Source organism: Corvus cornix, chromosome 13 (genome assembly GCF_000738735.6).
Source record: "Corvus cornix cornix isolate S_Up_H32 chromosome 13, ASM73873v5, whole genome shotgun sequence".
Taxonomy (NCBI): Eukaryota; Metazoa; Chordata; class Aves; order Passeriformes; family Corvidae; genus Corvus; species Corvus cornix.
This window is the reverse complement of record NC_046343.1, coordinates 11621912-11646712: the sequence shown is the minus strand read 5'-3', so window position 1 is coordinate 11646712 and position 24801 is coordinate 11621912. Positions and strand designations below refer to the sequence as shown.

General features: G+C 43.2%; 1 protein-coding gene across 11 annotated transcripts; it reads left to right on the top strand.

Annotated features, from left to right (window-relative positions):
- Nucleotides 1-176: 176 nt before the first annotated feature.
- SHROOM1 (shroom family member 1) lies at nucleotides 177-19457 on the top strand. 11 transcript variants are annotated; one of them, XM_019293998.3, is made up of 9 exons: nucleotides 177-306; nucleotides 3920-3969; nucleotides 9462-9550; nucleotides 10269-13109; nucleotides 13835-13905; nucleotides 14641-15219; nucleotides 15600-15747; nucleotides 16888-17160; nucleotides 18856-19457. In XM_019293998.3, the coding sequence occupies exons 4-9, from the start codon at nucleotides 10374-10376 to the stop codon at nucleotides 19108-19110; spliced, it is 4062 nt and encodes a 1353-aa protein (XP_019149543.3). In that variant the 5' UTR covers nucleotides 177-306; nucleotides 3920-3969; nucleotides 9462-9550; nucleotides 10269-10373; the 3' UTR covers nucleotides 19111-19457. The 11 variants fall into 11 exon arrangements, with proteins under 11 accessions (XP_019149543.3, XP_019149544.3, XP_019149536.3 ...); XM_019293999.3 differs by having other exon boundaries at nucleotides 15597-15747; nucleotides 18895-19457; XM_019293991.3 differs by having other exon boundaries at nucleotides 15597-15747.
- The last annotated feature ends 5344 nt before the right edge of the window (nucleotides 19458-24801 follow it).

The window sequence follows — 24801 nt, the reverse complement described above, 5'->3', positions numbered from 1 at the left end:
GGTCTCTCCTCTGTGGCCTTGGCAGCATATTCATGGAACTTTTCAGTTGTGCTCATGTGGAAGTCATGGCTGCCAGCCAAGAGCTCAGGCAGAAACAGCCCTGTTGTTAATGATTGACTGGTGAGATAATGAAATAGCCCAGCCCACTATTTGCTTGCTTTCCTTCTCCACTACTGCTGTACTGCTGCTGTGCACCAGAGTACCATAAATCCAGGACAGTGTCCAGCCTGTGACAGCCACCCTGCAGCTGTGATGCCCACAGAACCACCTCCTGCCCCAGAGACATCCCAGTGATGTGGTGACCAGGTGAGAGATGGGAATCGCCTCTGACACTTGGGAGTGCATTGAGAACTCTTCAGGCTGTGATCTGCAGAAGTTCTGCTTCACTGACTTTGAGATCTTTCCTGTGGGCACAGCTGGAATGTGGAACCAGAGCACTGGCTTCTGTTTTATAAAGAGAATATTGGAGGTAGAAAATTTGCACTGTCTGTACTCACTGTGAACATGCCTTCAGATTGCTCGAGCTAACAGGTAACCTGGTGTATGCAAGGTGTCTCTGCCCATGGCAGGGAGGGTGAAACTGGATGAGCTTTAAGGTCCCTTCTAACCCAAACCATTTTGTAGTTCTATGATTCTAACAAAACCAAACAACATCTCGGTGTGTATTTTAGATGCTTGTACCTGGTACATATTGTCTCCAGCAGTTGCTGTGCTCTCTATTTGTGTATTTGCTTTATGCAAGAAAAGAATGAAAAGAACATTCTGGTTACAGTTGCTTATATTGTGTTTGCTGTAGGTCTGGAGAACAGTGGTTCTGCTGATCCATGGTCTAAGTAACTGCTCCTTAGCCTGTGGATAAGTGCATGTGTTTGGGGAGGGATTCAGTGAGATCCCAGGTGCAGACCTTCGAGGGTCACAGTGTGTGGTGGATGAGCTCACTCATCTTTCCTGACAAGCAGATTTTCCTTCACCTCAGCAGTGTCCTTTGAGCAGCTGGGGGACACCACACATGTCCTTGGACCTCACAGGGTTTGATGCAGAGTTTGTGTGATACATAGGTTTGGGTGCTTGAGATGTGGCATTGCGGCACACGTGCCAGTGTGTGGGTGCCTGTGGCATTGTGGCACACATGCCAGTGTGTGGGTGCTTATGGCATCATGGCAGCCATTTAGTGGTGGTTTGGGAGGTCTCAGCAAAAGGGGAGGTGCAGAGTGTGCCTTGTCCCAGCTCAGCAGCATGGGGCAGGCAGAGCCAATGGTCCCACTGGGGAGGGGGGACTTAACATATTGCAAGAGCCCGTCTAGGGCCAGGCATGAGCTGGTGGATGGTGGTGTGAGAAGAAAGAATCGTGTTGGACAAACAGGTGTCCAGGTGCTCTGTTTTCTGTCAATCCTTTCTCCCCACCAAGGGCTGACTCAGCTTTCACGTGCCTTGCAGAGCATATGCTGCCAAAGTCCATGTGTTCCAATCTGAGGCACTCTTCTGTAAAAGACAGCCTGGAAACAGAGGAAGGGGCAGGATGTATCTTGGAAAATATTAAACCCACATTTTGAAATGTTTAACTTGGGGCTGGAAGCTGTCTTAGGCACACATAATTGCAGCAGGCCACCTGAACTTCAGGGCTTGTCCTTGGGATCTCTGACTGTGAAATATGCCATTTTCATAGGGAAATATGTGAATGTAACTAATACAGTCCCTGCCTGGCTCCATGGGGTCCCGCGTGCCCCCACAGAAGCACGGGTGGGCTCAGTATTATAGTCGGTAACAAAGAGTCGAGAAGGGCATTTGCATGCGTTCCGGCAGGAGCATTTATTGCTTCTACACCGTCAAAGGTAGCAGAGGCAAATGCGAACATGATCACGAGGTTCACAGTTTTGTCCAGGGGCGGGGAAAAGGCAGGACTAGGGAACAGGGACTAATGGAGGAGCTCTGAGGGAGTGACGAGGGGGTAGAGGCTAACAGCCAACCGGGGAATCCAAACTGGGACAGATTAACGTAACAGAACAATGCCTCTTGGGAGAAGCCTTTTTGGTCACTCTAACATGAAGTGGTTCTTGGGGTACTAGAGACTTGTCTTACTGAAAACTCTCTCTCCCTTGTAATGTATGTTCACCGGCCACCACATGTAACCAAATAATTGAGGACAGAACTGAATTTGTAACAGAAAATTATCTTTAAAATGCTAAAATTAACAGTGTGTTGTAGTGTGTAAGGGACCAATCTCACCCCTGCTGTGGACATGCACAGTCTAGAGTGTAACTTGAGTCTAATAAAAACATAGGAGCTCTGCTCTATCCTTGAGTGTGCAGATTATGTGGGGTTTTTTAGAATAAATAAAATCTAGGTCTATGCTTAATAGGTCAGGTAAGGCATCTGGCAGGTAGACATTTTTACGCAGAAAATAGCTACCTCGGTACAAATGTACTTAGTGATCCTCCAACACAGGCAATGTTTGCATTGATGGTTGGTTACAGGTTATAGAGGACTGATTCGGGAACTCAGAGGAGAAGTTTCTGTAGAATGGGTTAAATGTAGAAAGGCAGATCTGCAAAAACTCACACCTTTCTGTTTGAGTGGGGTCTAGTTGGTATGAAGTGCTACAGATAGGGAATCAGTTGGTCCCTTGTTTGTATGTATCTAGTAGATCCTCTCACTGAAACTGCCACTGCTCTCTGAACTACCCACCTGTCATCAGAAGTGAATACCTGTCCTGGCATCACCTGCTTTGGGAAAGTCTCCCACAAAAGCTCTGAGTGCTGCATTTTCCCAGAATTGAATTAATTTCCCCCAGCATTTTTCCTCTGACATCTCCTGCTAGTTTTGCAGTATGTCTGGAGGGAGGATGGAGGGTGGATTTAGTTTAGATACTGGGAAGAAATTCTTTCCTGTGAAGGTCATGAGGCCCTGGCACAGGCTGCCCAGAGAAGATGTGGCTGCCCCATCTGTGGAAGTGTTCAAGGTCAGGTTGGATGTGGTTTGGAGCAACTTGGTCTAGTGGAAGGTGTCCCTGCCCATGGCAGGGTGTGAAACAAGGTGATCTTTAAGGACCCTTCCAACCCAAACCATTCTGTGATGCTCTTTGCAGACCAGGGGTTTGATTTCTGCCCCTAATTCTGAACAACCTCCACCCCACCACTAAACCTACTCTAAAGTAACTATTGGATATTTCCAGATTATTTTTAACTACTAATCCACATTTTCATTTTTTGTTGTGGAAACCAGTGATACATTTAGTGAGATTAAGCATAAGTGCTTATGAATCCTGCCCAAATGAAAGCTATGGGAAAATACTGGAATGCAATATTTGCCAGAGGAACAGAGCAGTCTAATATATTATTTCTTGTGTTTATTTGGTGGTTTCTTCTTGTTCCAGCGAAATGTTCTGTAGTAATTGGATATTGCATTTCTGTCTGCCCCAGCCCAAAGGCAGGCACAATTATGTTTAACATCTGGATGAATTAGACTGAATACAGACATCCTCTGGAAAGGAATAGTTTCTGTCTCCTATGTTAAAATAAGAAAGAGCTAATGGCTTTTTTAAAATACCAAATTAATTGATAAGACTTCATAGTCCATGATTTGTATATGAGAAAATGGAAGTGCTAAGATGGTTTACTAATTTCATTTTAGATTGCTGCTATGAAAGAATGGAAAAGTTTCATGATTTTCTGAGGGTAATAAAGTATTAAAAAAAATTAATTTATAGTTAGGAGGAGTGCTGAGAAGGTGAGAGGCCTGGGCTATGCTCCTGCTGTGGGACTCAAATGATTTCATGATAAGGCAGAGTCCTACTGGTGTGCGGCAGTGTATGATTGAAATTTGTTAGATATAGTCTGAGATACTGGGAGCTTCTTTTGTTAGATGAAGCGCCACTTCCACATCTGTCCTCACTTTCTCTTTGTTTCTCTCATATTTTCAGTCTCCTCCTCACCTGTGTTCAGTGCTTGGAAGTTTTCCACATACCACAAGGTAAATCCTGTGCTCTCCTGTTCTCTGGGGTAATCTGGGTGAGCCAGCTTGACCATGTCACCCTCTGCTCTGGGAAGATCTGGTAGGATTCTCTATCCCATATTTTACCTGTCGGTATTCCCTAGATGGAAATGATTTTGGGAGTGTAGTGAAGAGGGTGTGCTTCTGTATCTTCATGAAGTTCATAGCACACAGTCTAAAGCTTGCAAAGTTCAGCAGAAAGCCTCTTAGTACATTTAGGGACCAGAGAATGAATTTTTTGATCCATCTGAAGCCATAATTTAAATTATACAACACATATATTTATATATGTAAATAATATATATAATCCCACTTCATTAAGGCGAACTGGACACTGCTCCTTCCCCAGCCAGTGCCTCTGGATCCATCCTTGTTTAAAACTGGAGCTGCAGCAGGAATGTTTGTTCTCATGATATGTTTGTCTGTGGAAAGCATAACTACAACATGTAGAAATTGGAATCTGCAGTGTTGTTCTGTCAAGGACAATTACAGAGCCATTCATAAAGCTTCTGAGAATAATTTTATATTAGAGTAAAGCATATGTAGGTGCCAGAAAACCACAATTCTTCAAAGATAAGATGACTTCATGACATTTCCCAACCAGCCAACGCTCACTAATAAGTTTGAGTGAGCAACAGCTCTCCCAGAGCTCTGATAAAGCTGGAAAAGGCAAATTCTGATCCTGGCAGTGCTGGGCATACATTGGGTTTGGGATGTGTGGCAGCTGGTGAAGCTGCCTGTTATAAGCACTTGGTTTTTTCTAATTATAGGCAATTAATAATGAACATGTTTTTAAAACTGTGCTTGCAGTTTTAAAATTTGCTAACCAACTACCAACTCATAGGATTCTGGACTAAAACCATGTCAGTGGAAGGAGATGTGGAACTGGATTACTCCTATTTAAAGGCCAGTTTCTTCTCTTGTGAGCTTGACTTGCTGCCTAAGCTGTAGGAAGCTCAGTGCAGCTAGGAGTAGGTCAGAGAGACTATAAGAATTTTATTTTTCTCTGATGTTTTTTGGACAGCCTTACTGGGAAGCAAGGTAGAAACAAGAAAAACGTCAACAAGGTAGAAATGAGAAAACATCTTTATTATATATATTAATTAAATTCTATTCTATTAATTAGTTAATTTAATATATATTAATTCTAAAGGCATATGCTTAAAAATCAATAGTGTAACTAGATTTTTTCTTTTTGATTTTTAGTACTTTAGCGTCTGTAATTTTTTAATGCTCTTCTGGTGTTTTTGTAGCCTGCAAAAGCAGTATGGGGGGTAAATATATGGCATCAAATTAACTTGGTTAGATTTAAAAAAGAAATAAGGAAAATTATGATGACATTAAAAGGGATAAAATGGAAATGGTTGTGACGAAATGCATACATTTGGGATGAAACTGTGATTTCTGGCAAAAGCATTTTTTGAGAAGCACTTACAGAGGTAGAAGAAACAAAAAATGTTCAATGTTAATAGATTAGAGACTAATGCTGATGGAAACCAAGAGAAATTTTTGAAGCTGAATAAGGAAAGTCAGGGAATTCAAGGATAATGGAGAGGTATGTGGTGGGTAACTGCTCTAATTAAAAGGTCAAACTCTGCTGGGTGCTCAGGAAAGGTCTCTCCCAGGGCTGTGAAGAATTGCCAAACCCGATCTTCCTCATTAAATCCTTGGCCAGAGATTGGGCCACAGCTCTCATCTTCAAAAGCAGTTTACTTGGGCCACAGCTTTTTATCACCCAGTAGACATGTTAGGCAAATGCCAAATGTTCCTGTCCAGCACTGAGATGTCATCCCTATGGAAAGTGATGCCAGGAAGGTGTAAGATGGACCCATTCCGGCACTGTGGCTCCAGCAAAGCTCCTGTGCTGGTCACTAGGGATCTCATCCTTCTCTAGAGAGCCTGGCATACCAGGGTGAGGAAGTTTAGGAAGGTTTGTCTATGCCCCTACAGAAAAAAGGGGATACTGAGATGCATTATTGTTACTATGACTTTCATCCTCCTAAATTTCTCACAACACTTTGATAGCTCCAGAAAGCCTCAAGTGTGTATCCATGGGTTTTACTGGAAATGTTTACATTCCTCAAACTATGGCAAAATTTATTTTGTGCACACAAGGCATAAACCTCCTCTAAATCCCACTTAGGCTCTGTTTTGGGACGGTGTGACACTTTGACTTCGCTGGCTCCCAGTAGAAGGGGAAGCCTTTCACTGAGCCTGGAAGCCAAATGTGAGACTTTGTCCTTGGGTGTTGATGCACAACATCCTTGGTGAACATTACCTACCTCACAACAGTTCTGGAAATTGCACTAAATGAGAAAAATGGGGGTTAGAGTCTTCAGAAATCTTAGCAAAAAAAATACAGATTAGCAGAAAGTGTGTTTTTTCAGTCAACCAAAGGTACTATCATCTGCTATGTTTGCCTTCCTGCTTGAAACCTAAAGTTGAAAGTCCAAGGGGATAAAATTGTTGATTATAGGCTAGAAACAAATAATAAGAGAGAAATAGGCAGAGAAAGAGAGAAATAGTGACTTTCAGAGATGCTGAGCATAAAGGCAATGCCAGCCACACTTTCCTGAATGTGGTATCCTTCCACTTCTCTCACCCTTTCAACAGTCATGTCAAAGTGATGGAATGTGAAGGCATTTGTCTGAAATTTCTGGATATTTCAAAGTCTCGTCAAAGGATCAACTCTTATTTCCAGACATCTCATACCTCAGAGACAGAGTCACTAAGGATGCATCCATGTTGTGCAGGGGCATGGGTTTCTGTCCCAGAAGACCTGGATGGAGAACAGGGAACCTGGGTTAGATCATCAACCGATGACCTACTGAAGGTTCCTAGGAGAAACTGTACCTGCCAGAGACTGCACCTGACTTCCCCAGCATTCTGGCCTCTCTAGGCTGCCCTGGGACAGCCAGGAGGATCACCGGCTAAAGCAAGAGTCTCTCAGGTGATCTTTTGTAGCAATGAGATCTCCTGGTCTGGGGAGCAGATGGGTCAGGTGCTGCAGACTGTGCAACTGATTGGAATCTGAAGAATTTCAGCTAATATTTACATCAAGTGTTTACCCTTTGATAAGCAACAGGTCATTCACAAATGTGGACATGACATAATATTGGTAGGTTGGTCAAGGTGTTTGCTTCGCGCTGTGCACACTTGTTCTCTTCTGGAGAACATTTGTATACTGTAGTTTGATCCACATTAACAGCTGTGGATTTCCCCTTTATTTTCATGGAGCCATTTGTATAAAAAGGGCAGATCCACAAAAAAAGAGCTAGGAAAGTTTGAACTGTACTTGTGTTTATTAAGGAAAATGCTCATTCTTGCTTCTGTGATGGGAAGATTGTGTTGGTCACTTCAAGGGAACTCCACAAGTACAAAATTAGTACTGACTGTGTTATGTGCCAGGGGCTGTTTTTCCTGGGTTGTTGAGGGCAAATGAGAGACTTGATAGAGAGAATACCTGTGTTTCTGATGGGTGATGATTTGTTTGGGCAAGCATTGTATATAAGTGCAGGTGAGTTACGGATCAATTATGGCACCTATCAAACTCTAAAGGAGGTCAAACAAGACCAAACTGTAATTATAATAAATCTTGCCCTTATAAGACAGGTAAGTTGTTCACTGAATGTGGTCTGGAGTCACTAAATTTTCTTTGTACAGAGTTAATTTGCCAGACATGAGACTTTGACCTACTGAGCTGGTTGCAAAGAATTCAAGATTATGCAATGCAAATCACCCTTCCCTAGAACAGAACAGGTTGGTGTGGATGGAAGTCAAGTTCACCTCTGTTTTTAACAACAAAAAACAACAAGCAAACAACTTTGGAACTTAATAGGTTGATAGTGGCTTATTTCTTCCTTAGGCGTAGAGTGAATATACTTCCCTGCATCCCTACGCTGTTAATACACTTCCCTTCATCTTTCAGTGGTTTTGATTGTGATATACTTTAATTTAACATTATTCTTCTTGTTTTCAGTGGTTTACAATGCAAATATTGCAAGCCAGTCTGGAATGTGCACATTGTATTCCATCCTAGCCAGAATATTTCTGAGACCCAGAGACAGTGCAGTCCATGAGGGAGCTCTACCACCTCCCTGCTGAGAACAATAATGACATTGTTCATGTTAGTTGAGTTTTAAGGACATTAATGATTTTCTCTTACATGGGAAAGAGAGGGCAGTTTCCACATAGTTCTTTTGAAGCGTATATTTCCTAAACCCTGGCAGCAGAATCCTTTACCTCAGTGTGTTCAAAGAACTAAGACCTTTTCCAGGTGTGTTTCAGTATCAGTCAGAGGTTCTTACCTCAGTCTTCCAAGATACTGAAATTATATTTCCTATTATTTCTGGTATCATCATAAAAACTTGAGTCAAAAATTCTTCACTGTATTGCTAACTTCACCGTAAATCCCAATGAGGAGCTTGAAACAATGGGGGGAAAAGAGATCTTGGGAATGACTGGTATAGGAAACCAGGAGAGTACTTCCATTGATAGACATGAACCAAGTCACAACTGTTACTTGGATTCTACACATTGCCATGGAAAGTTAGAGCCAAATTCTCATTGTAAATCAGGGTGACTCCATTAACTTCCATGGAGCTGTGCCAGCACATCCCAGACAAAGACTTGGCTCAGACTATTTATAGCACCGTCAGTAAGAGCTGCTTGGAGAGGTTCCAATGGCAGAAAAATTTGATTAAAACAAGGGAGATAAGAATGACAGGGAATCTGTCTTCTGTGTCTCTTGTGGAATGTGGCTCCTGTGGGGTTTGATCCTGTGCACCCACAGCACCTCCAGGTACCACTGAGCTCTCCCAGCTCAGTGAGACCCAGCAGTCACTGCCATGGGCCAGACTTCAGGGCATTCTGTTTGCCTAGGAAATGTAATGGCAGTGTGATACACTGTGGTACCCTCTCAGTCTGCAGTTAGTGTCACTGCAATCATTCAGCTGCTTTTTTTTCTCAGTGGTTTCAGAAAATCCAGGGTTTTCCTTTCACCAAGTATCTAAGGTTTTTATTTCTTTAAATTCCTCAATACACCATGGTGAAAAGGATGGAGAATGGCATCACCAGCTGCTGAGTCTTCCTATTTCCTTTGTGACCCTGTTATTCATACATTTCACAGCTAGATTTTAAATCATCTGTAAAGAGGGAGAGAACTCCAGACATCCTTGAGTTGGTTTCTTACTGAAATGTTGAAAAACCAAACAAACACAGAAAGACCCCCAAAAAGCCAGCAGGCAAATTCCCACTTTGTGGTGTTAGGCTGTTTTCATTTCCCAGAAACTAGTTAATTTATTTAGTGTGCCCCAGCAGTCCAAGTTTCATTTATAGATTAACTTGTGTATTTTGGCTCCCATCCATCTCTTCCTTTGGCTCAAAATTAATGATACCAGGACTGTCTTTGAAACAATGCAGGAATGTGATGATTCTTTCTTTTTTCTTTTTTTTTTTTTTTTAAATTAAAGAGAAACATCACCCTGAAACCTCTCTTTCTGCCAGCTTTATGAGGCCCCACCACAGAAATATGATATTGGGAATGGCAGATTAGTGTCTGGTGAGTTCAACCTTTATGAATAAATCAGACATGTAATATTCTGGAGGGATCTGGACACAGTTTGTGTCTCCTCAGAAGGCCTGTTACTGGAGCAGCTTGTTGATGAAGCTTTTCAAGACTGTTTGTTTACTTTCTTTTAATAACTAATCAGAGTTTCCAGAGCTGGTTTAAATGAGAACTACTAAACAAGGTCGCTGGCTAGCACCACTCTGGTGCCAGGTTCAGTCTTTTATTTGGGGCTCCTAGTGCCTCGGAGCATGTCAGGGCATTTGAAGCTGGCAGAGGTGGCTGAGAGTGTCACACTGTTGGTGTGAGCATCTTCTGCTTGTTTTCTCTTGGCCCATTGGGTTGCTGCTTGTGGAGATCCATTTGTTAAACTAAACCTATGGGCATCACGTACAGCAATCAGAGGAACAGTCAAGTGCTGCTGATAAACATGGGCTGTTTTCCGGACTCTGCAAAAACTGTGTATTTGTCTTACATGAACTCTATGCTGGTGCTTTTTCCTAGTCCATTTGGGGGTTTGCAGGAGAGTTCTGAGCTGTAGTCATAAATATTTAGCCATCTTTTAAAATCTCTGATTTGGGACTGACAGCAGAATGTCTCATCGAGATGGTCTGTCAGTCTGAAGCCACTTTTTATAGGACTCTGGGAAAGGTTTTCCAAGATGTGCCATGAGAATCCTCCCACTTTTTAACATATTTCTCTTTCATTTTAGGATCATCTAGATATTACTGCAATGTGACTGTAGAGAAAAATGTTCATTTCTATCAACTTGGTTGTGGACTTTTAAACAGACTTGGATTTCTGGAAATACTAAAACATGAGTTCAGCTGGGAATGAGATAGAAAGATGGATACACAGGCAGGGTGGCAGAACTGGGAAGCTGGCAGAGCCTGTGACCTCTTCTGAAAATGATCGTATTTTGTCAGTGAAGTCAATCAGCAGCATGGACCATCTCTTGCACCTCCCTGGAAGGGCACATTCTGCTTACAGCTCTTTCTCAGGAGGATCAAATGTTCCAGAGTACCCCATACCATCATGCCATGGTGAATACTGCTGTGTACCTCCAGAGCAGGTCTCGTACATGGACTCAGAATATGTAACAGGAATTTATAATTTCGGTGCTGCACACTTTGACCTCAGATCCCCCCAGCCATGCAAGGCACCAGACCTGAGCACCCACAACAACTCTCATAGCACTAGTCTCACAGATCACTGTGGAATCACTCCTACCCAAAGGACTTCAAATCAGGGACCTCCAGCCCTGGCAGCACCTCCACCATTCCCTCTCACACAACTTGACAGCTATAACATCACTAATAGACACTTGGAAAAGTCAAGAGGGAGACAAGGCTCTGTAGGGCATACTGAGTGTAGTGTGCAGCCAGCTCCTGGTGCACAGGACAGCCAGCTGGCAGATAGGGATGTACTGTGGAGTCAATGCTGGGATGCAGTCACCGAGCAAGATCTAGGGCCTAATAGGGAAAAGACTCTGGAAAACAAGGGCCTTTCTTCTGATTTTACAAATGAGGTATCAAAAGTTCAGGGGTTAAAGATGGAGGAAAATGGAGAATGGAGCCCATCACAACAGCCTACAAAGAGAAGTAATCCACACATTTTCAGCAGACCTTCTTCATTCATTTTTCAAGAATATTTAAGGACAGACTCTGTGGCGAATGTCCCCGAAATACTTTCTGCTTATAATTCAGTTCATGCTAATAAAATTCCCAAAGAGATGCGCTCCGAATCCTATCACCGAGCACATTCCAACCCTAAAGGTGTTAATGATGGACAGGAAGTCAAACAGTGTCCCTGGGGTGTGTCTAAGCCAAGTGCCAGAGAAGCAGCTCTGCCAAGCACTGTACCAGGGCCCAGCCAGAGGAAAAAGTCCTTGCCCTGTGCTCAGGGCCTGCTGCATGCCAGGTGGCATTTAGGCATGGGTCAGGATGTGTTTGGGGACAGCTCGGAATTAAAATATATGGAGAATGCTCTTCTAAATGAAAATGCTCCCAGGAAGCTAAACAGTTGTACAGACAAAAGTCAGTGCTGTGATTCTGAAGGAAAAAGTGTGAGCGGTATTAGTGAACCAGCCCCAAACCAGCAAAACAAAGTGCAGAGATCACCATTGTCCTGCAGCTGCAATGCTATGGAAGTGGAACACCCTCAGTGTGAGGAATCGGATCGGGGAAGAAAGCAATGCTGTGATGGCACAAGCCAAATGGCTTTTTTCAGACCAAAGGAAGATTCCACATCTCAGTCATTATGTGAAGTCCAGAAAGCAAACCAGGGTAATAACAGCAGTCCCGACCTCACCACCCATCTGGAACAAGACGAACCTCCTGTTCAGCAACACCAGCCTGTATTTCAAACACAGTTTTCAAGACAGCTTCAGGAGGACCATGCTGGTGAACAAATAACCAGGCTGGCAACTCCCATGCTTTACTATCTTTCTGCATGGAAAACCACCAATGTCCTGCACCCCAACAAGCTCACCTACAGTCAAGAGGACTCAAGGAGCTCACCAAAGGAAATTCCTTCAAGCAGCAATGCTGCCTTAGCACAGTGTCTAGAGATACAAAGAGAAGGCCATCAGCTTCAGAGGAGCAGCCACCACCATCTGTGCAGTGCTGATGATCTCCTGCTCCAGACAAAAGATCTTATTCTTAGGAGTCCTGCCTCAGTCATGGAAGAGAGTTTCCGGAATGACTATATAGAGAAAATTAAAGTGGCTCAGAAAAAGGTTCTCAAAGAAACTTCCTTTAAAAGAAAAGACTTACAGATGAGTTTGCCTGTCAGACTGAGACAGAAATCTTCTGAAAGGCCATCAATTGAACACCTTTGGTCTTTCTCATTATCCAGTGCAAGCGAGGATGCCAAACCTGTTCCTTGCTCCCCTTCTCATCTTGAATCCTTGGAAAGTTTCAACAGAGATGAAGAAATAAGGAGGCCACAAAAAGGTCAAGCAGGAGGAAGGAAAAGGGTAACCCAAGAGCAAAAGAAACTGTGCTACTCTGAGCCTGAGAAGCTCAATCACCTAATGGATAAGGAAGTATCATGGAATCAAGTTAGGGATGACATCAATGAGCAAGATGCAGTGTCATCCAGGAGAAGGAATCTAGAGAACAGAGGAAGGGCATTTTCCAGCTCCAGGACAGAGCTGAAACAAATCCAGCACAATGCACTGATCGAATACATGGAACGAAAGATCGGTCAAAGACCAGGTGGCTCACAGCACCTCCCACTGCATAAGCCACCCCTGCAGAAGAGGCTGTTGAATCCCAAAGGGCCTCCTGTCCATATTTCCAACCCAAATGGGAGCAGGAAGATGCAAAATGATAAGGTTTTTTGCCAAATTCTCTCTGAACAAAAATCACCAGATGTTTTTCCTCCTTTGCCTTTTGCTGCCCCACTGAACATGACCAACAGGTGCAATCCCAATGAAGGGGATGGGAAGTGTACTAGCAAGTGTCCATCAGCTAAAAGTCTCCCACAGGCAGGTGATTCTGCATCTGGGAGAGCTCCTGAGAGATCAAAATCCACTCCTTCTTCCACAGAGGTAAGAAACCACTACCTAAAGGGGGCCTAAAAAAGTCAGAGGGACTCTGGCACTTAAAAGATGCATTTGCAGGGAACATGTGCTGTATGCAGGATGAGGCTGTTTGTGCTCCAGCAGTCATTACTGTTCATGACAGCAACTTCATTAGAGCCCTATCCCAGAAAAGGTGATTATAGGGAGAATTTTATAAATGACCAACCTTTTTTGGCTCCTGAATTTGAAAGACAGTAGCTGTCAATATTGTTGAGGAGAATAAAGAAGATAAAGGGTCAGAAAATAAATAATTTAACATACCACTAAAATTACCCTACTGAAGAGACTGACAAACTTCCACCAGTGCTGAATTTCTGAATTGTTATGATGGTAGAGGTATATTTTGTTGAAAGCTGTTCTTTTGGTTTTCTAGGAGAAAAAAAAAAAAAAGGATGCTACCTAGGAAGAGCATAATAGCAATTTAAATAATAAAAAAGAGATAGAGGAAAACATCCCCAAAGATTAAAAACACCCAACGAACAAAACCAAAACCTTTCCCCCTAGAAACAACAACAACCAAACAAAAACCAGCCAACAAAACAAACCACAAACAAAAAAGCACAAACCTCGGTGAACCTACTTGGAGATCCATCAGCAGCTTCCCTTTCTGGGGATAACAAACATGGGAGTAAAATTAGGCAGCTGCCTCGCCTGAAATGCTGGTTGCCCCAGTGTGCTGTTTTCCCTTCCAGGAAATGTGCAGATGTGCCAGAGGTGCAGCAGCATCGTTCCGACGCTGTGGGAGCTGCCCCGGCACCTCCAGGTAAGGCTGTGGAGTTGTGCCTGGGTACAGCCGATGTCCCAAGTGTGGGACCTCCAGCGCTGCTCCCCTCTTCTCCCTCGGGATCCTTTGTTGTCCATATGGGAATATTCACCCGCTACTCTCTGAGTCAGTCTTTAAAATAATTTCTATGCTGTGAAGTGGGAAGTGCCGAGTGCCCCTGAGCAGCTGTCCCTGCACAGCAGGGCTCCATCATATCTCTGGGGTCACAGCTCCCTCATCCGAGCTCTGGAGAAAACCGCATTTCCAACAGCTCGGATATGCCCAGTCCTGGAGAATATGTGTGATCAGGACTGGTGTAAAAGGGGATTTTGGTGTGTTTTTTAAAGGAAAAAAATACTGTGCCGTTTACACATCACTAACTAGGAAGTTTGTGTTTTAACTCTCCATATTTGCTTTGCTAGTTTGAGGAGCATCAAGGGAGATAAACATCTGACCTCTGTCTCAGCAAGGCAGTGATGCTGACTCTTTTGTAGTAAAAGAATGTCCACTCTTTCAAAAATATCCCAGTGGTTTCTGGAGACTTGAATGGCTTATGAAAAAAAATTAAAATTTTTCTTAAATTTCCTAGTTTAGCAGGTTAGCATAAAAGTAACTGAAAGCTCCAGACAGAACCATAACATCAGAAACATTTGATCATTGCTCTTAAACAGTCTGCAAAAATATCTGTTGTAGAGGAAGTGTCTCAAATAAAAGGAATTGTCTTCTTTCTTACAGTTTCTGTGATCCTGAGAAAGAGGGATCCAAGAATCATGAACATAATGACATAACTGGACATGTGTGTGGTCAGGAGAAAAAGGAGCAGATTCCTGAAATCTCTATTCCTGTCCCAAGAAGTGGAAGCAAGGAGGGCGCTCAAGTGGAGGAGGAATGCAGAACTCAGTCTCTGAGTGGGAATGCTGCACTCAAGCGTCCAGAACAGCAGCAGCGGCCTGCAGCTTCTCCAGTGCAGGAAATGCATCTCTGCACAGCATTGGCTCAGCCTTACCAAGGCGACAAAAATCCAGCCAAAGGTTTACTTGCCCAGGAAGCATCCGTGCACATCAACAATGATGTTCCCCTGGACAGAAAGACACACCTGTCTGAAAGGAGGCTGGAGTCTCCTCAGGACCAGCGATACCAAGAGCTTGCCATGGAGATCATTGCCAAAGACAGTTCTCTGGTGGACATTCTCATACCTCATCCTCTTAGAAAAACTTCTATGGACCTGATGGAGGGTTTGTTTTCTGTTAACACTTCCATGCTGGATAAATCACACAGGAAAAGAGGAAAAGTACAGCATGTGCAGGAGAATGAGTAAGTAGACAAAACCAATTATCTAGCACTTTGGTCTATTTTAATGTATGGATATCATGTACATACTAGGAGTAAGATGAACACATTGTTTTATTTTTGTTTCATTAGAAAAATATTTAGCTCTCTGATTTACATACCAAGAAGTATCTGAGGCTAAGGGTATATGATGGAAGAAAAGTGGTTCAGTGATCCCTTATTAAAGGCATTGTGACAGGCTGCAAATCTTTTGCTCTATATCTTCTAAAAACTTAGAGGATCTCCTGTGGTGAGAAGAGAGGAGAGTGATCCTGAAGTCAAGATAGATAAAACCATGAATTTGATGTTTGTGAAGAAAACTTTAAGTGTTTGCTGCAGGTGTTTATTTTCTGTTCCAATAGCAGGAAAAGTTATGGAGATGGATCAGAAAAATGTCCTAAACCTGAACATGAAGCCAAGCAAAGGAGCAATGATCCTGCCTCTAAGGGAAACCAAGTCCTGAAGAGGAACAGAGACAGCACAAACAAGCTAGATGACATCACATCTAAGAGAGTATGTAGATGACTATCACAGGAACCACTGTTTCTCCATCATGACAAAGAAATACTTATTAATCTCATTATTACTATGGATATTTTTATCCCAATAACATTTCACAGGAAACTTTGAATCAATTTTTTGCCAGTAGGTGAAGTCCTGGCAAATTGGCATATTGATCATAAATAGTAATGTTTAAATCCTGCCTGATTTGACTTGGATCTCTCATCATGAAAGGTTTCCGTTCCATGACACTTGTACAGCCAGCTCCTGTGCAGCAGCAGCAAACTCCCAATTTAACACTCAAATCTAATCTCAAAATCTGTAAAATAAATTAGAACTGGCAGCCTAAATAAGAAATACTCTTTAGTCTGGGAACTGGCAGCAGCTTCTGCACATTCCAGTGTCCAATTAACTCCATATATGCAGAGAATAGGGGACATAGCTGGACAGTGATAGAAGTATGGAGCTTGGAAGGGCGACTATGTAGCTTTGCAGAGTTAGGTGGGCTTTTTCCTCTGGCCATGCTCCATCTCAGCTAATGACAATCTGCCTTCCTGAAGCTCTTCCTGCTGTGCACATTACCTGCTGTCTTACTGCTCCTCCTGTTCATGCTGGTATTGTCCAGCTTTCAAAGAAGGTGATGGTGTGCTCCCACTCCAGTCATGAGGCCTTTTTCCATACAATTTCCCCATGAAACAGCCTCTTCTGATTACTTTTCTACCCAGGCACCATGGCCTGCTTGAATTGCCCATGGAACTGACTTTTTCTGTGCATATGCTAAGTGAAATTCTAATCAGTTCTTCCAAAGCTTGGTACAGAGCTGGGACTTCATGCTCATGTCTTAGAACAACAACTCTTTGTAATCTTGTTGTAATCTTTATTGCAGTTCCCTTCTGACTGATTGGAAGCTCTCTGAGCCAGGGAATATGTTACCAGCTAAGGTGATTACAAGTAATTTGCTTTTCAGAGTTTGGGAATTAAGTACAGCTTAGAAAATACTGCTTTTTTTCTCCCCTCTTTTCTTTCCTGTAGCTTAAAATTACATTAAAAGTCAAAAATTTGGCAATGTGAAGAAAATCCATTCTCTAGAACTGAGATGGATTCTCTTTGGCAGTAACAGCTTTCTGTGATTTTTTTCTTTTCCCTTTACAGTTGGAACTCATGGCCGGTCTCCAGTCCAGGCTGCAGGTGCTGTGGGAAGAACGGGAGCTGGTTCTCTCAGAAGCCAGGGAATGTGCCAAGCGGGGTGAGGAGCTGGAGGCCATGGTGCGGGATCTCTGCAAGCCAAATGAGTTTGAGCGCTATATGATGTTTATTGGGGACCTGGAGAAAGTGGTGAGCCTCTTGCTCTGCTTGTCCAGCCGCCTTGCCCGAGTCCAGAATGCCATGAACAGGATGGATGGCAGCACAGATGCTGAGGAGAAGGTGAGTGACAACAAAGGTGCTGAATTTGTTTGGTTCATTTCTTTCCAGGTGCAGCTATGCTCAGCTCATTTGTCTGACAGCTTGTTTAGCTCATTAGTTGTACATTATCCCAACCAGCCATTGCCCAGGCAGTGTTTATGTCCCAGGATGGGCCGTGTCCCCATGGCTGAAGCAGAGCAGGTTTCTGGTGAGGACCAAGGTTCAGTGCTGGAGCACAGGAGTGCAGAGTGAGCTCTGCAACTGGGTGCTGGGGGGTAACAGCAAAACCTTGAGAGGCTCCAAGGCAGAGGGGTGGCCTTTGGACCCTTGGGCTTCTCCTTGTGGAGTAGCTCCAAATCTGTGTTTCACAGGGCTTTTTGCAGGTTTATTTCTCCACTGGTAACTTCATTGTACTAATTACTGCCTCTGAAATAATATTTCACTAAATGGGTTTGTCCTAGCGAGCAGGAAGATGTGGTCATAACTTGAGATAAAACACACTGTAGTTTAACTCAACTAGCCAGCTCATTTTTAAAATGAGGAATTGTCTCATGTCACCAGGAAATTATTTAAACTCTTGGGAAGTCTCATTTTTGCTGAAGAATAAAAGCCAAATTTATCCCAGAAATTATGCTTCCTTGCTGTCCTTATTGCTCTTAGATGTGTTTTTATCAATACAATACCTGCTGCTATCTCTCATTTGGAAATTGGAAAAGCACAGAGTTAGAAAACTGGGATTTTCTGGAGCTGTGCTGCTGCTGACCTTTATCTCTGGAGGTTCATCATAGTTCACACACAGAATAGCACTAAAAAGGTCCTTCCATGCAGTGTGACATGGAGAGCCAGGATTCACCTCTTCCAAAATGTCAGTTGTGTTAATGTGAATAATTTTAAACAGTATTTCATGCTTACTTTCACTATATGGTAGGCAGGGAGGGTGTTGTTTATCTAGTATTACATTTATACTCTTCATAGGAAACACGTTTAAATAACTTATTCAAATATTTTAATAGCATGCCTAATAAACACTTAGTTAAGTGCTAACATTTTTAGCAACCATCTCCCACTAACTGCATTTGCCCTCATGTCAGCAAAACCAGCAGTCTCAATCTTTGACTCCATTTTTAGGGTTTCAGTAGTGACCATTGCTCTGTGCTATATTTATGGGAAACAGGACATTTTCCAGCAGTGTAATCACATGAAAAATATAGCTGAATGAGAATTAGCTAAAGTTAAAAGATACTAAAATCCTGTAGAACAAGCAAGGCTCAACTCTTTAAAAGAAGCCTTTGATGAACAGTTACTGTCTACATCACAGTTATTTTATCACACTGACCTTTTAATAGAAGCCACTGTATCTTTTTAATATGTCAGTGACACTCTGGCCACATGCAACACACAAAACAAAGATATGTGCCTTAAAGAGCTTTTAAAAAAATGAAGATTGTTACAGGATACTTTAAAATGACCAGAATGTTAAGTATAGTGATTTTTTTCACGAGGGCAGCATGGGAGAAGTGAACCTTTATGGCATTTACTGTGTCTTTACAAGCCACAAGAATGAGTAATTCAATCGATAAAAAACTCAGGTGGAACACAAAGCCCACAAGAGGAAGTAATTCAATTAAATTGACTGTGGCTTCTAAATGAAGAAATAGAATCTGCCAGGAGTGATGGGTTCTCATGGTGTGCTGCTTTGTTTTTTGATTCCATTAGCGATCGCTGAATGAACGGCACAAGCTCTTGTCTCAACAGCAGGAAGATGCAAAGGACCTGAAGGAGAATCTGGACCGGAGGGAACGTGTGGTCTCTGGAATCCTTGCCAAATACCTGACAGAGCAGCAGCTCCAGGACTATCAACACTTTGTTCAAGTCAAGACCTCCTTGCTGATTGAACAGAAGAACCTCGAAGAGCAGATTAAATTTTTCAAAGAACAGTTAGAAAATCTCGAGCAAAGCATCCCTGTCTAACACCCACCACCAGGCCAGACATTTTTACATGTTATTTGTCATGTTTCCCTGGAAATCCCCAGGCACTCTCATAACAGGGCTCAGTTTGGTTGATTCTTCCAATCCTATTTGTGCCACAACACTGACAAGTGCTTTAGATGCTCTGGGATGCTCTAGGCACACTCTGGACATGCCTTCCATTTGGGCAGGCCAACTGACAGCATCTCACTGTGTGTAGCTAATGCCCTTGTGGATGTGACTGATAGGATTCATTGCTCCTATTAACTTGGCGTGTATTTCCCCTTCTTCTTGTCCATCCATCTGTTTCCAGATCAACATAATCTCAATAAAAGAACCGTACAAATATTTGCCTCTTGTGGGTGGGTTGAGCGTTTGAAATGAAAAATTATGTGGGTCCTCAGATTTGAATTGGTGATTGCACAAAGCTATAAGAAATGTTATGGACCATTTCAGTGAAACTCCTGCGCTTGTTTCTACCGTTTATATGTGTGACACAGTAAAAATACACTGTAATGGAAGAAAATAATTATTTCCTTTCTTGGCAGTTGCCATCCATGAATCTTTCCTGGCTCTGTGTAATCCTGGTAGGCTGTTCAGAGAAGGTCAGAAAAAGGGTGGGCTTCACTGACATCAAGAGCCAATCAGTTTAAATGAACAGGTTTGGGAATCATAAACTCTGAGCTTATCCTGCACAGTCATTTGCAAAGTCTTTGCTGTGCTTTTGAAGCATTTATTTTTCAAGTAGCACCTTCAGTGGGTTGTTTTTTGGTAGTTTTCGATTGTCAGCATGCATAAAAAGCCTGAACTTAAGGGAAAAGCTCAGCTGCAGACTGGGCCAGGTGGAACCACTGGAAGAGATTATTCGGTTTCAATGGACTTTATCTAAAACCCTTGGCAAAAATCTTTTAAGCCAATGTTTGCATTGAGTCAAACCAGTGATGTTGCTGTATTTAAAATCCCAGTGTGTTTTGAATGCAAGAATTCAGTGAGAACAATATGCAGCCTAAGGTACATACCTAGACCATGAATAAGGTAGCCACTAATTAAACTCAGGTTTCTTCCACAGCCAAAATAGATGTTCATTGTGCCATGAAGATGGGCTTTACCAAGAAACGTTTTACTAGTTTGTGTGTCCTGGTTGGACAATGGTGTGCGTCCTGGCTACAGTAAATACCACCACCACAGGGAGAAGCTGTCCTGTTCCTGAGAAATCTTATTTGGAATTGCATGTTACTGAGCGCAAGAACTCCGGGAGCACAGTGACCAATTTGCCGAGTGTACTGTGGTTGCCTTAATACCTGGGGGAAAACAGCCAGACACTGTAGATCCTGTGAGTAATCTGCACAGTGATTCTCATAAGGCCATAAATACAGCTTTTAACATGTTAAGTCTGAAAGCTGCCTTTTGAAAATGGTCTTTAAAGTAACAAAAGCAATGTTAATGGAGTCAGTGGAGAATTTTAAAAAATATGAGCAATGTTAAATGAGTTGTTTGCATGATTTGAGAAGCCTCACTTGAAGGTGCACTTTAGTCTTATTATTCCTAGTTGAGGGAAAAACACCTGATTGGAAATAAATGTTTTGTAATTGAAGCAAATGCTTGCTTTTAAGGGGGAAAAAAAATGTGTCTGTCCTGTTTAGCTTATCTTTTTAGGATTTTGTTCCATGGGGAGGGCGATTGCTACCCCTCCCTTCCATGATTGGCACTCACACATATGCTTCAAAGAGCAATAATTAAAAATAACTTTTACTTGTTTTCAAAAAAAGAAAGAAAAAAAAAGAGACTCCTTAGTACAGTATTCGACTCTAAATTCCAGGCACAGTGATGGCACCAGAACCTCTGCAGACAAGCAAAGATCCGCTTTCAAAGCACCAGCAGGTCTGGATTGTCAGGTGGGTCTTGATTTTGATACTGATCATTTGTTACCAATTTATTAGGAGGGTAATGGTGAAAGCTCATGCTGGACCTCAGCCATGTGCAGCGTTCCTGACACACCAACATACTAAGACATGGTAAGTGTCCCTTTCTGCTCCAGTCAGCTGCAGCCTCTGAAAGTACAGACTGAAGCCAAGAAATGGTTTAAGCACTTGCTTTTGACTCCTATTGCCTTTTGCTGAAAGTTTGATATTTAGAACACTAATTACATCCGCATACCAACATGTGGCAGCTTTCTCCCAACTTCAAGTCATGCAGCATAGAAGGCAAGATGGCCAGAAATACAGAGCATCTTCATTTTACAACACTGTGATCCCACACTGCTCCAGACAGTTTTTTCTGATCCTTTACCATCAGAAGACAGATTTAAGACTTGAACTGTAAATAGCAGCAACTGGTGGTCTTTTTGGGGAAGCAAATCCATAGGGATTATGGAAATAAAACGCTGTGCAGTCCTTGTATATAATTACTGCTCATACCATTACTCACCAGCCTTCCATTTGTGACTTCTACAGCAATGGCACTGAGTTACCTCTGCCCAGAGTCCTGGGAAAGTATCAGCTTCAAGAGACTTCTGCACCTTGGCAGTGCCCCCGTGCTGGCAACTTATGTAAACGAAGTCAGGTGTGTGTGAGTTCAGAAAATGCAAGGAATGAAAAAGCTGCCTGGTACCTGACCCCCTGGGAGAGCAGGCAGGAAATCCCCACTGCTGCCCAGGCTAGGGAATCTCCTGTTGCAGCCTGCCAGCCTGATACTTCCACAGGTATAATGTAATGTGAGCCCAGCTTCAAGGAGAATTGCAATTGAAGCCCTGTGGGGAGCTGTCTCTATGAATTAATGACAGCTGCAGCCAGGAGAGTGCAGAACTGCAGTGCTGAGGAGAAGGAAGAGGTGAAAGAGGCAAAATGCAAGCGCCCAGATCTCCTTGTGGGGTGCCAGCAGTGGGAGGCTGGGGGGATTCCAGGAACAATCTCTGCATCTCGCTTGGCCACCCACAAACAAGTGGCGTGGGGGGAGACTCTGCAATAGCTTCTGTTGTGCCAAGCAGAAGTCGGTGGGCCTGATTTCGGGATAAGAAGATGACTTACATTGCCCGAGGCAGAGCATGAGCCTGTGGTGCTGGTGTGGGAGCGGTCAGTGGCAGCAGCAGCACATCCTGCCTGTCTGACAGTGTCCTGGCAGCAACCGAGAGATTTTTAGACACAGTGGCTTGTTTAGAACCATTTAACACTCACTGCGATGTGTGGGAGTCACTGCTGGACCAGGAGCTGCTGTTTCAGCATCTTAGGAACTAAATTGAAGGATTTTAATTATTTTGTTTTAAACCCCAGCCTCATTTTCTTCACTGGGGCGTTATGGTGGGGGACTTTTGCATGTGGAACTAATTAAGGAACAGAGGGCTGCAGGAGTTAATGCAAATGTACTCTGCAAAAATATCTACTTCGTGCTTGTGAGAGCTGCATTTAATAAGTAGAAGGGTGTTCTCCCTGCTTTGAGAATTCATGGCAACCATCTGAATAAATTTTTAAAAATAAACTCAGAGCAGCATTGCAAAGCTAATCTTCTGTGCCTGGAGGGAGCCCACATAGACATTAAAGAATAATCAGCCTGTAGGAATCATGCAACCTCTGGGATTCACAAAAGGCTCTCAAGAAGCAGCACTTGAATTTCACTGCTAAATGAAGAGAGGCATTAAAGGTTATCAGAGATTCTAAAATACCACATGAGCCTGGAAGCTGAGTCATCTCATAGATAAATCCACAGAGAGAGAATTATGGACTGCACTGATAGTCTTGATTTAGAGAATAAGAGACATTTCTAAAAATGTGCATAAAGAGCCAGAGGTCTTTCTAATGGGCTCAGCCCATGGTGGAAGAGCAAGAACATCCCAAACTACGTCAAAAGGGAACCATTTGTGAAACAGTCTCTCCAGAGATCCCTGCCCTGGCAGCTCCTGATGGTATGGCTGGTGCCTGCAGGACCCCCATCTGAGCTTCAGCTGCTCCCTGCTGAGTGCAAGGTCAGTATCGTGTCACCCGATGTCACAGTGGCTGCTTGGAGAGGTTCTCAGCTGGTCTGGTCCAGAGCTGATCCCAGCCTGGAGTGGAGCTGTAGTTCTTTGTTGCAAAGAGGAAAACTACCATGGGAGAGTGGCGGAAGAAAATACAACATAAAAATAATGGTGAGAAAGTCTGTCTGTACTGCTGCAGTTTGTTACTGTGACCATACTGGTGAATCTTATTGGTGTGACCATCTGCCTCATGCAGGAGCCTGTAGGTGAGGACACAGGGGAGGGCCTGGCACCCCAATACCATGACCTCACATCAAGGGCTTGTGCATTTGGGTATTGTGTTCTATTCAGTGGAAATGAAGGTTTGTGTCAGCTGTGACTCCACAGTGCTTGCTGTGCTTCTCAGCTAGAGTCTCTTACCTTGTCTGGAGGGTCTCAATGTGATAGATATGGATGATTTTCCTCTTGGGAAATGGTGATCTGGGTTTGGCTGGGAACTCACGCTTTCAGGTGAAGAAAAGGAGTAATGCTTTACCTGGACAAACATAGAGCAGAAGTTCTACCGAGAAAGGGAAAGATTAACATTGCCAGCATAATTTTTATTGTGCACATCTCTATTTTCTCTTCATAGAAAGGGAAGAAGATGTACTAAAGCTGTGCTAATATTAACAGCTAGTATTTTGCCTGGTTCAGGGTTACACGTACAGTGTAAAGGCTCAATGTGCTTAATGACTTGCTTTGTCTTTTAAATTACTGAAATAAACCTCAAAACTGGAATAGAAATATTCTTCATTAGGATGCAGGGTTTTTGATCTGTGTTGCCCTGCTCTGTCCCTGCTCTCCCCCTGCAGCAAACAAACACCACACTGTGCCCGTGCTACATGCTGGCCAAGTCCCTGTTAACAACCTCTTAATTTGGTGAGTCCCACAACAGTACAAACGACTGGAAAGGGCAAAAACTGCCATGTTGCCATTTTACTCAGATTAATATGCATATTGGGAGGCAAATATATCCAATACTCCTCAGAACAAAACGTGCCAAGGAACAGACAAACCAAATTATCCTTAGCAGGCAGACTGAGCCAGGGTCAAGGAAACACTAACTGTGCTGATCCCTAGGTCATGCTGGAAACATGAAGAGAGGGAGCAAGACATGAGCAGTGGGGAATTAGGGACTGTCTAGAAATGCTTCCTCTACCTCCAGCTGGTGGCTGCAACTCCCATTTATTTTCTGGAGTTACTGTGACTCTTCGACTGGACTGTGGGTTTGTGAAGAAGCTGAAATCTCATTAAGACTCCTATGCAGTGCAGGAGTGGCATTTCCTGGGTTTTCATAGTCCACATTTCTGTGCAGCACTCACAAGGGAATGAAGACAGACAAAAATCTCTGTGAGCCTGACCACAACCACACGGCCTCACACTGCTCAAACAGCCACATCCAGGAGGACAAAGTATGTCCCTTTGCGCAGAATCATGGTTTGAGGTTTGTTTGCAGAGCTCTTCATAGCAGGTTTTTGAGCTGATACTCCTCAGAACAAAACATGCCAAGGAACAGACAAACCAAATTATCCTTAGCAGGCAGACTGAGCCAGGGTCAAGGAAACATTAGCTGTGCTGATCCCTAGTGCTGCTGAACTAAAATGTGAGCTAGTTTTGTGTAGGTGGTCCACTGAAGGCACATTCACAGGGTGGGGGAATGACACTGCTCATGCTGCCTACAGGTCTAAAAACATTATCTTGCTTTC

Coding starts and splice junctions, on each gene's coding strand:
- SHROOM1 (XM_019293997.3), top strand. CDS start 10,374: ATGAGTTCAGCTGGGAATGAGATAGAAAGATGGATACACAGGCAGGGT. Junction 13,110..13,834: donor CCACTCCTTCTTCCACAGAG/GTAAGAAACCAC, acceptor TTTCCCTTCCAG/GAAATGTGCAGATGTGCCAG. Junction 15,220..15,596: donor CAGCATGTGCAGGAGAATGA/GTAAGTAGACAA, acceptor CTGTTCCAATAG/CAGGAAAAGTTATGGAGATG.